Source organism: Octodon degus, unplaced genomic scaffold, assembly GCF_000260255.1.
Source record: "Octodon degus isolate 3935 unplaced genomic scaffold, OctDeg1.0 scaffold00002, whole genome shotgun sequence".
Lineage (NCBI taxonomy): Eukaryota > Metazoa > Chordata > Mammalia > Rodentia > Octodontidae > Octodon > Octodon degus.
Genome location: NW_004524578.1, coordinates 20010147 through 20023941, shown reverse-complemented (window position 1 = coordinate 20023941; position 13795 = coordinate 20010147). Strand labels below are relative to the sequence as shown.

At 41.3% G+C, this 13795-nt stretch overlaps 1 protein-coding gene across 3 annotated transcripts in view; it reads left to right on the top strand.

Annotated features, from left to right (window-relative positions):
* Crtc3 (CREB regulated transcription coactivator 3) overlaps positions 1-13795 on the top strand; it is a 130849-nt gene that overhangs the window by 77522 nt on the left and 39532 nt on the right. For all 3 annotated transcript variants that reach the window (XR_002820243.1, XM_023710586.1, XM_004623317.2), the window contains exons 3-5: positions 1839-1958; positions 9818-9879; positions 11131-11193. Coding sequence is in view for 2 of the 3 variants with exons in the window: in XM_023710586.1 (XP_023566354.1) it covers positions 1839-1958; positions 9818-9879; positions 11131-11193 (245 nt within the window). In the remaining variant the exon portion in view is untranslated. The remainder of the gene's footprint in view (positions 1-1838; positions 1959-9817; positions 9880-11130; positions 11194-13795) is intronic.

Genomic DNA, 13795 nt, shown 5'->3' with positions numbered 1-13795 from the left:
AACAACCATTGTTAATTTGTTATTCTTGATTTGACAGTCTGTAACATGTGTATTGTTGTATGTTGCTCTGTTTCTGTTTTTATTTCTGCTATTGCTTTTCTTTTTGTTTTGTTTTTATTTTTCAAAATGAAATAAAATTTTAAAAAACACATCATACACTGTAAATAAATGAACTTTATGTTTATCAGTTATACCTTAATAAAACAGAAAGATAGAGAAAGTATCTCTGTATATTTAATAAACACATCTATTACATAATGTTGTATACATATCACCCAGTTATGTGATACTTAATGGTCCAACCTAGAATTCATCTCTGACAATCATAAAGGCAGCCCTTTATGATTCAGTCTCAAAAATGTGAAGAATGTACTGCAAGCCCTATTGAACAAACGATTTTGGATTTGTTTGACCATCTCGAATGCATTTATATTTCCATTTGTACCTTTGGGAAGCAATGAGTTACATGTCTTCCACTTGCATTTGGGTTGCAAACACAGATATCTAATATCATGAGTTGGTAGAGTAATCTGGGTGTAAAATATTAAAAACATGGGGCCAGGGAGATAGCTCAGTAGAATAAGTGCTTGCCTGGCAAGCGCAAGGGCCTGAGTTCAATCCTTGGTTCAGAAAAAATTAAAACAGGAGAGTGAACCTGGGCACAGTGGCACATGTCTATGTCCCAGCTACTCAAGAGGCTGAGGCAGGAGAATCACAAATTTGAGTCCAGCCTCACTTGGCAACTTAGCAAGACCCTATCTCATAATAAAAAATTTTAAAAGGGCTATGGTATAACTCAGTGGTAGAGTGCTTGCCTAGTATGTGTGCAGCCTGGGTTTCAATCCCTACCACTAAAACCCCAAACAAAACAGCAAAACAAGAGAGTTCTATCTCTAGGAGTAGCCATTGCGGCATTGGACTGTGGGCCAGCATGGTCAGACCATTCTGCTTTTTCTCTAGGAGCCTCAAATCTGAATTTTAACATTGTGAATCCAGTTCAAACTTTTAAAGGACACTGTATACACTGAATAGGTTGCCAGGTTTTTTCTATTTTAAACACACCTCTTTTATATTTCAAGTATTTGGGAGTTGGCATATGAATCCATAGTCCCCCAATTCTCCATTTTAATGATAAAAACATTTTTTTTTGGTCATACTAGGGATTGAACCCTCGGCCTTTGCTCTGAGCCATATCCCAGCCCTTTTTAATTTTTTTACTTTGAGGCAGAGTCTCACTAGGTTTCTAAATTGTTCAGGCTGGGCTTGAATTTGTTTCTTTGTTTTTGTGCAGGGTCTTAATACACAGCTCAGACTCATAGTGATCCTCCTGTTTCTGCCTCCCTAGTGCTAGGATTACAGGTGTGCGCCACCCCCGCCCCCAGACTCTATCTCAGGTTCTGTGTGCCCTGGGTGCAGGGCCGGCGCACCCTGTAGTACCAGGGATTGAATCCTGGCCCCTGCGCTTACCTAAGCAAGTGCTTAGTGCATTGAGCTATATTGCTGGCCTTTAGGCTTGAATTTATAATCCTCCTGCTTCAGCCTACCAAAGTGGTAGGATTACAAACTTGCCCTACTGCACTACACTATGCCCAGCTCTGTGATAACTTTTTTGCATATTCTTTCATCTTAGTAAACTAAAGATTATTTTTAAATTATTCTGTAATTATATAGAAATTATAATTATAGAATTATAATTATATTATTTCTCCACGGCACACTAGTACACAATAGTAGAATTATAAATTGAGTCTTTTCATCTGTTGTTACCAGTGGTTGTTCTTGAGAGTAAGTGGCAGTTTTGTGGTTAGAGACCCAATTCTTCTCTCTTTATTCTGCAGCCATCATTTCACCAGACTGACAATGTCCGTGGGACCCGGCACCATGGGTTGGTGGAGAGGCCAGCCAGGAACCGCTTCCACCCACTGCACCGAAGGCCGGCAGACAAGCCAGGGCGTCAGATATCCTTTTCACTGTCTGAGGGCAGCGTAAGTTTTGAGTGTTTGAAAAGTTTTCAGGATTTATAATCCCTGTAGTTCTTCTGTGGCCTCAATGTCTTCATTTTATCTGATGAATGGAGGCAATAAAATTAAATGAGCTCAAAACTAGAAACATCTCTCTGGCCAAATTTGGAAAGACTGTTATGGGCGTTTGCTTTATAAAACCATTGATAAAGTTAATTTCAACATTGTCTTCAGAGATCAGCAGAGTCAGAGTTAAGCCTGACGTTGAGTCAAGTTAGATTTCTTCTGTTGAGCAAAAACAGATAGACAGATTTGTGATTTATTTTTATTACTGTTGACCTGCTGACCTGGCTTTGGGAACTTAAAGATGAAATCTCCTACAATTTTCTATTTGTAGAGTTTCAAACTGAAAAAATGACAACCAAAATATAAACTTGGAATTTAGGGAAATTCTTATCTAGTGATGTATACTTGACACCAAACTCTGTTGCTAAGAAGCAGTAAAGAAAAGGAGACAGTTAATTCATCTGACAGTTTTATTAAACTGTTGCATGTTAGGGAGTGGAGGAGCAGGATGGTGGGGTGGGGGCGGGATCACTGCTGTGTGACAAGTGTAGTTCTGTGTGACTGGAGACACAGAATTGAACTGGGTGTCATGAGAGAGGACCAAATGGCCAGGGGCCATTTGCTTTCACTTCACCCTTCTCAGCCCATAGCAGGGTGGAGGAAGGAGGAGAAGGTGTGGTGCCTCTCCCTGCAGAAACTGAATTCCTGGCAATGATGGCAAAGCTGGACTCACAGCAGAGGGACCAGGAAGTGGGGGAGGGCACTGGTATTTACTGAGCATGTACCCATGCCAAGGACTGTGATGAGCAAGTGATATGTCATTTGGTCCTCAGAGCTCACTGAGTCGTTTATTTTATTAACCCCCATCTTCCCATAAAGAAGCTCAGCATCAGAGTGACTTGCTCAGAGTCTTGCTGTTGTAGTCTGAGGAGGCTGGGCTTGGGCCAAACCCTATGACAGCCTAGTCTGCATCCTGGCTCCTCAGGCCACACTGTCCACTCCCTTGGGGTAATAAGTGCTGTGGATACAGAGGCACCATGTGAGGAGTTGTAGGAAACTCCGAGAAACCACTGAGGTTCTTCCTGAGGTGAAAAGGTCTAGGGACTGATTCCTCCCTCTCCTGCCACAGATACTGTATTTGGTCCACAGAAGTGACTGCCTTGAAGTTTTGGACTTTATGTGGCCATTTTCATGGAGTGAAAGTGGTGATCTTGAGAATTTGATATTGAATTTGAAGATGGTGATCTTGAGTTTTTGGAGTAGGTGATATCTTAGATATAGTGCAAAAGGTAAAAGGAAATTGACACAATTCAGTTCACTCAAATTTATCAATTGCTTGGAATTTTCAAACAAAAGTCAGTATTTCTTTTCTTGATTTAACAGTATACCTTTTTTCAATTCCTCAGTTCTCTCTTTCTTGTAAAGATTCTTTCTGTGTATTATATATTTTATTTTATGTGTGTATTATACACATAGGAATGTACTGTATACAGGTTATCACAGATACTTTTTGAAGTATAGCCTAAAAATGTGTGTGTGCGTGTGCGTGTGCGTGTGTGTGTGTGTGTGTGTGTGTGTGTTTATCTTTAGTAATGAAAAGAGAAGATAGAGGAATTGAAGAAAAGAGAAAGGAATTGTTTGTTTACTTAAAAATAAATTGTGAAGTAATAGCAGCCAGGCACTGTATCGTGCATGGTGTCAAAGGCCAGTGCACCTTGGTGTGGGGTGGACACACAGGAGGAGCCGCTTGAGCCAGACTTGGGAACAGTCAAAGTGTATGGAGGAACACTGTCCCACTTTTTTTTTTTTTTTTTGCGGAACCAGGGATTGAACTCAGGCCCTTGTGCTTGCCAGGGAAGCACTTATTCTACTGAGCCATCTTCCCAGCCCCTGTCCCACTTTCTTGAGTTTACACTCTTTTTGGATAGCCAAAAGACAACAATAATTAAGGAGAGTTACCTCATAGAGTAACTTGTGATACCTGACAGTAGGCAGCTGGGAAGGGAGTGCCCCAGCAGAAGGACTTGAGTGCACACAGTCCCAGTAGAGGAGAAGGCAGTATGTGTTCAGGGGACTTTGTTTCTGACTAAGTCAGCTCACGAGAGCATCCACAAGCTTTGTCACCTCACATAGTTAAAGCTGTTCACCAGAGAGTATGACTCTAACTCACAGGACATGAGCTATCTCTCTGTGGTCTCCTCTTCAGCCCCTAATTAGGGTTCAGGCAGTGGATATCAATACAGAGAAAGTTCTTTGTCCCATGGATGCTAATAAATGAGTCAGTGAGTCTGTTTTGAAGAATAAAGGGACCATGCACTCCAAAATACAAATATGGAGTGATTTTACATCAAAGTTGTTATTTATTTAGGAGAACTTGGAGAGGGAGAACCGAGTCCTTTTCTTTCTTGAACTATATTCTGTTTGTTGTGAAATAGTTTGCTTAAAATTATTGCTTTTGGGGGCCTGCCCCTTAGCTCAGTTCTTTAAGTGGCTGCTTCAACAAAGCAGTCAGGCTCAGGTTGCTGTGGTTCCATCCCCACAACACAAGCCAGCCAGTCATGCCTTGAAGGCATTCGGGGGAAAAAAAAAAAAAAAAAAAAAAATTATTGCTTTTAACATTTGTCTCCTACCGGGTTTTTTTTTTTTTTTTTTCCAGAACCGGGGATTGAACTCAGGTCCTTGTGCTTGCCAGGGAAGCGCTTATTCCACTGAGCCATCTCCCCGGCTGTCTCCTACCTTTTAATGAAGTTTTATCATTTAAAATACGAAAACTGGTTTGAATTTCTGTTGATACAAACAGAACAGATGCACACAAAATTCTCTTGTTGATGGTAGTTTCTTGGCTTGGGCATGATTTTATGATGGGCTTAGATAAGAGTTCAGCCTGAGGATACATTGATCCCAAATAAAACAGACATTGTTCCGCACATACTCAGGCTTCCTCTCAGAGTGGGCAGCCCAGAAGGCAGAGCTTGGGCACAGAGATTCCTTTGGCAGTGGGTGGCTGCCTTGCAGATGGCTGGGGCAGTGGGCTGTGCTGGTAGCATAAGCAGCAGCCATGAGCAAGACCTGTCCCTGGCCAGGCTGGGTGGGGAGCTCAAAGCAGAAGCTCATTAACCTTCCAACAGTACCTGTGACTGTAGCAGCCCTGCTCACTCCTCACTCCCAAGGGCCACAAATGTAGTTCATCCCCAAAACCATCTTGTTGAGTTTCTGAACTATTTCCCGAAGTTTGCAGCAAATAACATGTTTTCTTAGACCCATGGGTAATGCATTGGAAAAGAAAATGATGAACTAAATAATCACAGACGATCCCTTCTTCTAAAACTGACCTGTGTTTTGAAGGGGAGAAAAATAAATGTTTAGGAAGCTTGCCAACAAAGTGGGAGTTCACTAGTAGGAAAGAGCCTGAAGTGATGCCAGAGTTAGGAAGGACCCTCCTCTTTGGAGGCCTTGAGCCTTCCTTTGAAATTTTGGAGCACAGACTTCAGGACACTGTTTCTTAACATGTGTGGCCTGTTAAATTTGAAAGATACAGTGTTCTCTGTCCTTTCTTGGAGCCTCACAGTGAACTGTAGTGCTTGGAGAAGCCCACAGGTGAGATGCTTCCTAACTTTAAGAAAACTTTTTTTATTTTACTAATGCATGTTTACAGTACATAATGATTATTTTCACTGTGGGGAATTATGTACATGTACATAACATGTCTCAATTCCTTTTTTCCCCCTCTTCTCTCCACTCTTCCTTTTTTGCCAGCATCAGGTTCTTTTATATAAGTCTTTAGAAAATTAATTATCATATATACAAATTAATAGCTAGACTATAAGCCAAAAAACATCTAAACCACATAAGACAATTATACTAAGTAAAAGTAAGCCTCCTACCTTTAACCCAGGATTTCCAAAATCTGTGTGATCACAAAATCCAATTTTTATCTAACAACCATATTCTTGAAGAGTAAAGAACTACTGGTCTTTAGAATTTTAGGAAAAAAAGATTACACCTGTGACCCATTTGCCACTCAGCTTGCAGAGAGAAACAGGAAAATAAAGACTCAAACAAATCCCAGTCATATACCTACCTCTTAAAATTTAACTTTAATATGTAATCTCCAAGGACATAATTAGAGGTTAAGGGACAAGAGGACATAGAGTAACAGTAAGGACACAGCTGAGACATTCGGTAAAACCACTATGAGTAGTTTTACACATTAAATCTGACCCAAGAATGTATCTAGGTACAGTGGGCTTATATCTGGTAATATAAACAGCTAATTTGAAGACAACACTATGCAATACAACACATACTGTGAAATTCATATTATTTTGTTTAGTGAAATTCTGTATCATTTGTAATTTTTGTTTTAATACTATTTTGTACTGTCTTAAAAAAAAAAAAAAAAAGGATCGGTGGCCCTGTGTGTTCTTCGGAGAAGCAGCCTAGCTTGAGCACAGGGCTACAGGCCACCAAAAAAGAAAAAAAAAAAAAAGAATATATCCAGGTAGATGGGTTCTATCAAGCAGGCTCCAAGTCCACTTACCCCTGAGCTGCATACATGGAAAGTCAGAGGTCATAGGCCCACCCTGCACACTCTGTCCTGGCAGCACACAGCTGCTGGGAGAGTTGGACAGAAAGTGACCAGCCACCATGCTTGTTGCACGGAAACAGGAAGCCAAGAGAAGACCAAGCTTTACACAAAAATACCAGATGGACTTATTTTGCACTTCTGTGCACAGTAACTTCACATGCATGCGCACACATGACCATGGATAACTGGCCAACAGCTGTCCTCTTGCATGGAACAAGAGCTACTCCAGTTTGTCACTGGGAGGAGTGAGGGCTGTCTCCTGTGACATACCCCAGTTTGTGAGTTGTGAAGTGTTGGGTTCCATTCGTCAATGGGTTGAACTCACCCTGCTGCCCAAGGCAGAGAGGGGGCAGACTGGGATGACTCAGACCCTGACTGAGCTTGAAGGTGGATGGTCCCTCCCCATTTGAATGCAGTGTGTAGTTGAACTTCATGACTGTAAGGATGGCAGTGCACCAAGGAAAATGGTGAAGAGCTGCTTCATGAAATACACTTTACTGGGCAAGAGGTTCATCCAGGCCTGCAGAAGAAAGGAAGGCAGATATCACAGATTCAGTGCCTCCGCCCTAAAGGCTTTGCCATCTAAAATACTGGTCATCTTCATGCCACAAAGGTGTCCTTATTTTTCTATCACCTTTTTCTTTTGTGTCTCCTGCTGTGATGTATTCCAGTCTGAATTTCACATACATTAAACCTAATAGTTAAAATTGAAGAACTATCTCCCTGAAAAATACTTCGGCCTCATTGTGCTGGCTCGAGATCAGATTAAGAAGCAAGATAAGGAGCCGGGGAGATGCTCAGTGGAATAAGCGCTTCCCTGGCAAGTGCAAGATCCTGAGTTCAATCCCCGGTTCCGAAAAAAAAAAAAAGCAAGATAATGAAACAAGACAAAGGAAGGTAACTTTAGGTAAAACTTACAATCCTATTGCTTCTCCTGGCAAAGAAAGTGGTTTACACTAAATCCATCAGACCTCATTAGTGCCCATGTTTGCTAATTCCAGGTTCTGTAGCCATTTGAGATGCCAAGTCCAAGCCTATAGGCCAAGTCCCATTTCCTTCTCGCCTAAGCCACTCGGGCTTTCCTTTCTAAACCCCATCTTTCCAAAAATATTCAGAAATATTTTCTGTTTTATGAAGACTCAGGGCCAGTGCATTTCCTCAGAAACAGTATGACTTGCCTTGAGCTTTGTCCTCAGTGAGTGGTCTATGACCCTGACCTGCCATGCCAGCTTTGTGAGCCTCAATTTGTCAACTCTTCACGACTGGTCTTCAGTTTTTCCAGCTGTTAAATGGGAGATAGTATCATCTGCCTTCCAGGGTTGTTAGAATTTATTTAGTATAGGGTCTCACTATGCAGCTCAGACTTTTACTGATCCTCCTGTCTCAGTCTTCCCAGAGCTGGGATTATAGGTGTGTGCCACCACACCTGGTTTCAGTGGTATGGGATCAAATCCAGGTCCTTGCACTTGTCAGATAGGCACTTAGACCACCGAGCTATCTCCCTAGCCATATTTCTTTCTTTTCAGACAGGGTTTTACTATGTAGTTTGAGCTGGCCTCAAACTCACTGTATAGCACAGGCTAGCCTCAAACTCACAGTGATCCTCCTGCTTCTGTCTCCTAAGTGCTGAGATTACAGGCATGCACCACTATACCCATTCAGTTTTTACATTTCTGATGCCTAATATATACTTTGTATCATCTTTATGATTTTTACCTTAAGAAATAAAGTCTTGGCTTACCTAGCCAAGACAAAGTATTAGTGGTACCCACCAAGTATTATTTTTCTCCAACACTAATATAGGAGACTAAAAGAGTGGGTGTGGATTTGGTGAAGGTGATAAAGGGTGAGCAGGGCTTTGGAAAAGGTTGTGTTTCACCTAGAAGAGGAAGGGGAAGTGACAGGAGCATAGATGAGGAAGCAGGAAGAGCCAGGCTCTGTGTGGAACCCAGACCAGCAACAGTGGGGAGGAGAAGATCAGTGCCTTGTAGCTATTTGTGGACCACAGTTACCAGGCCAACAAAGGTGCTGTTGCTTTTCAGGTGGAAGAGAATCACCCAAGATTTTTTAAATTAGCAATAATTTCACCTTGGCCAAACCTTGTTGGCTATGATACTGCCACTGCACAAAACTAAAGATTTTTGGCAAGAGAATAATAAGATTACAAATGTTTTGAAGCCTTGAGTGGTGGCACATACTTGTAATCCTAGCACATGCCCCTGGGAGGCTAAGGCAGGAAGAGTAAGTTCAAGCCCAGCCTGGACAATTTAGTAAGATTGTGTCTCAAAATTTAAGAAGAAAAACTTTAAAAGTCTAGCGATATAGCTCAGTGTAAGGACCTTGGGTTCAATCTCCAGTACCACGAATAATAATAATAATAATAATAATAATAATAATGATAATACCTTAAGACTATTCTATAGGTACAAATATATAAGTCAGTGCAGATAGCATCCTGTGTTCAGCAGGTATTGTATAGCATTCTCTTGGCTTCTAGGTTTATCTGGAATATGTTCTACCCTATGCTAGTCCCAATTAATAATACAGAATTTATAAAGAGAGCCTTTAACAACACCAGGAAGTTTACATTTCTCCATAAATCCAGGGCAGCTCTCTTTTGATAATGAGTAACAGGGATTCACCTGAACTTGGAAAGAGGAAATTTATTGATTAATGTCACTGGAAGCCAAGGACTAGATCCAAGGAGTCATGTACTGTCATAGACTTTATCTCTGTTGACTTCACCCACAGACAAGTTTTCCATAGACAAGATTAAAAGAGCCTGTGGCCTCTCCAGTGAGGGCACTGCTTTGTCTGGGGAGCAGGAATACTCTGCTGGCTTCTGCTGGACTGAGCCCACCCTGGCCAGTCACTGCCTCCAGGGGTATGATGTAGCTTGACAGGAAATAATTGGGTTTGGTGTGATTGTGGGACAGGAGGCCTAACCAGGTGTGGAGTGGGAAAACAAGGGAAGCTGGTCAGGCAAACATAAGTGCCCCAAATCCATTGTGCAAAGGCAATACTGGTTACAAGACAGCAAAAGACTCCTACAGAAGTTGGTAAGAGTAAGCTTTAAGAGCTGTCAGGTATAGACATAAAGATAAGAGGCCAGACCTCAGTTGTCTAACTCTTCACAATTTTAGCCTCTTAATTCTGCTTCAAGTTTCCATTAATTTTATTTTTCCTTTATTAAAAATTCTACTTTGATGGTAGCACATTTGGAGCCAATTATTCTTCACAGCCCCTAGATGAGAGTTGGCCAAGGTAAGCAAGCTATATATCTTGAGATATCTTGAAAGATATGAGCTTTTTTCTATTATGGTTTTACTTTATCTACCTTGACTGTTGTTTTAGAAATTTTTAATATAAAACACAATCTGCTTAAAATTTAAGTTTTTCTATGTATTATCATGGGCTTGTATGAAAGTACAAAGTGAAAACTTACTTAAGTAAATCTAGATCTTCATACTTAAACCAAACAGAAACACAGTTGGAATACATTTACCAACAGCATGCTTTGATTTGATACATATTTGAGACATGGAGAAATAAACCCCTTTTCTCAGGATGTGTTAAAAACCTGCTACAAGGAATGAAAGGCTCCTAAAGTGGTATTCATGCAGTGTGTTTGATTTAGAGTCTCTTTGACTTCTTTTGAAGATTTCATAATCTTTCATCTATAGGATGAAAGATTATGAAATTAACTGAAAAGAACTACTGCATTGTTACATGTGTGGTATCATTTTAAGATCACATGATCAGATTTGTGCGTATCTATGATTTATCTATCAGGAACCCTCAAGTCTCTTGGTTGAGATCTTTTCTCCTTCCATTGTCTGGGCAAATACTGACTGAGCACTTATGAGTACTTACTGCAGATAATGCAGTCTGGCCTGGGGAGGGGCACAGAAATGAAAAAGAGCCCCTACCTCAAGTAGGTTTTTAGCTATCCTCAGGAATCCTGACACTCAAGTTTTTAGGATAAATACAATATTTTATCTTTTTTTTTTTTTTACAATATTTTATCTTAAATCAGAAAAAAGTATTGTTTTAAACTGATGACTCTCTTATGTATAGCCAAGAAAAAGTATCAAAATTCTTGCATCCAGGTTGACAAGGAACTTAAGATACATATTGGGAGTAATTTTTGACACATCTGGTCTAAAACCTCAAATCCCCTTGAGAGAAGTCAGAGGTTTGGCCAATTTCAAAAGGCATTCAAAGGTGCTTATTTGCCCATTTGTTAACTCCTGCAAACCCAGCTAAGTAACCCTGTTCTTAGGGTTTGTGGTAATTATCCTGGAAATGAGAGATGCCAGGCCTGAGAAATCATTTTGTCTGGCCTCATTTTAACAATGAAGAGCAAAATCAGCAAGGCATAGATTGTTTTTCAGTGACTCTGAGGTCAGGCAGCTAGATGAGTAGAAGAGCCAGTTCACAGATTCAGATCTGAGGTCTTCTTTGGCTCCTGTGTATTGAACATTTTTTCCTTTTATGTTGTTCTGGTTTCTAAAGACAGCAGCCTCTTTGGAAAGAAGAAAAGCATCCTGGGTTCAGATTAACATCTGCTCTTAACAGGTACATGGGCCATTTCCAATAAAAGTAAATTTATTTTCCTGATATTCTGGATGTGTGTCCAGCTTCCAAGTGTGTTTGTCAATAATGTTTGTGTAGAATGTTAACAACAAACCCCCATTTACTGGTGTGCAGAGCCCAGTATGGCACAGCATAAGAACATGAGGCCTGGAGTATGATCTCCAGGGTTGCCTCTTACCATGACCTTGAACAGATTGAACATTTATATGCCTTAGTTTTGCTCATCTGAAAAATGGAGATAATCATGTCCATCATGGGCTAGTTGTGAGGACTGAATGAGATAATACATGGAAAGCGTTAGTGTTCAGTAAGCATCAGCTGTTCTCATGATCATGTTGGGTCACACTCCAGGAGGAAGTGTTCTTCCTGCATCAGTTTTTTTATTTTTATTTTTATTTTGCAGAACTGGGGATTGAACTCAGGCCCTTGTGCTTGCCAGGCAAGTGCTCATTCTACTGAGCTATCCCCCCGGCCCCATGCATCAGTTTTTTTAGTCCTATAATACACTATAGAAATGAATGTCATTTTCTGTTTGATGAGGCTAAATGATTTGTTCAGGGCTTCTGAACTGATATGTAAAGAGATTGGGTATTTTAAAAAAACCTTCCAAGAACTTAATAGTGGGCCAGCCTGATAGTTCAGCAGACTAAAGTGCCTGCTGAGACAAAGCACAGCAGCCAGGGTTCGATCCCCGGCCTGCTGTGCCAGTCCTGCCCTTGGGGCACACTGAGATGGCAATTGAGATTGGGTGTGGTGGTGCACACCTGTAATCCCAGTGCTTGGGAGGCTGAAAACAGGAGGATCACTATGAGTCAAATCTACATAGTAAGACCCTGTAGATCCTGTCTTAAATACAGAAAAAAAAATAAAAATAAAAAAAACTTCATAGTACAGAATTTTAAATATACACAAAAGACAAAAGGTTGTGAAAAGCCCCTTGGGCCTGTCACTTAGCTTCAGTTTGACCTCCATTCTACCAGTCTTGTTTCTTCTTTGCCCCTACCTCACACTGTAATTCCACAATGTATTTCACCTGCAAGTGTCTCTAACAGTACAACACTAATGAGAGCCTTCAAAAGGAAAACTTAGGGCCGGCCTTATAGCCCAGCAGATTAAAATACCTGCTTAGGAAGACGCAGGGGCCGGGGTTTCAATCCCCAGCCTACTGTGCCAGCCCTGCCCCCCGGGGCATGCTGAGACAGCGACTGAGACTGGGCATGGTGGTGTGTGCCTGTAATCCCAGCGCTTGGAAGGCTGAAAAACAGGAAGGATCACTACAAGTCTGATCTGTGTAATGAGACCCTGTACTAAATACATAAAAAATGAAAAATAGAAAAATAAAAAGAAAACATAACCAGAATGCCATTATTACACTTTACAAAATTAACTGTAACTCCTTATGGTCTAATATCAATCTGTACCCACACTTGATCTGTTGTCTCTGCATTTGACTAATGTGCACCTGAGTGTCCTTGAATCTGCAGAGGTGCTGGTGCTACATTTAGGTGTGTCTGCTAAAGATGCATAATTTTATTTTTTAAGAAACCAAGAATAGGTTTCACACCATTGTTTTCCAAAGCACCTGAAGGCTTCTCTGCTCCACTCTTAGTCTAGAGTGGCATCAGCTATGTGGATACTGGAGGTCAGACCCCAGTGTGCTGTGGGTACCCAGGGCTGGGGGGAGCACAAGGAACATTGTGGTGTTATTTTGAAAATAATCTTGATGTTGCATTTTCCTGGAAGTGTTTGAGAACCATCACTCTGGAAGGTCTTTTCCATAGGACCAGGTATTCTCAGGTGTAGAAAACCTGATATAGCCACCAAACATACTGGCCACAGCCATCTTGACTTGTGAAGAAGAAAAGGGAGGTCCCATAGGGAAGGCATAATTCCAGGGCCCTCCACGATGAAATAGATCATTACTATTAGCTAGAATTCACAGATTTAATATATATAAAAAATGTAGGCTCACAGCGGGTGCCTGTAGAATCAAGCAGAAGAATGCAGAATGGCCACCTGTCATCCCAGCTATAAGCCTGTTGGTTGTCATCACCCACATTCAGGATGGGTCTTCCCTTCGAAGCTTTTTTTTTTTTTTTTTTTAATTTTGTTTATTTATTTATTTATTTTGTGTGTGTGTCCAGCTCAGCCCACCAGGGGGCGGGGCTGGCTGGCATGTGGTGCTGGGGGATTGAACTGCAGTTCCTGTGCTTTGCTCAGCTTAGCTTGTTCTAAGTAGGTGCTTTAGACCACTGAGCCATCTCACCAGCCCCATTCCCTTCAAAGCTTGCAGTGTCCCTGTCAGTCACCCTCAGACACACCCACCACTTTTCTACTAATTTGCTGGGTAATTCTTAATCTATCTAGGTTGACATATCACATTTAGCTGTCACAGTCACCGTGCCATCTGCTTCAGTGTCAGGCTATCTGAGTATAAACCAGTCTTCCTTGGGTATAGTGACCTTGTGCATAAGGGACTTCAGGTGGGTCCCTCCCCTTTGCGTGGATGATTGCAAATCCCCATTCTTGCCGCCTTTCCTATGGGTAATACTCAGCAAAGAATGCTGCATGTCACTGCGGAAAT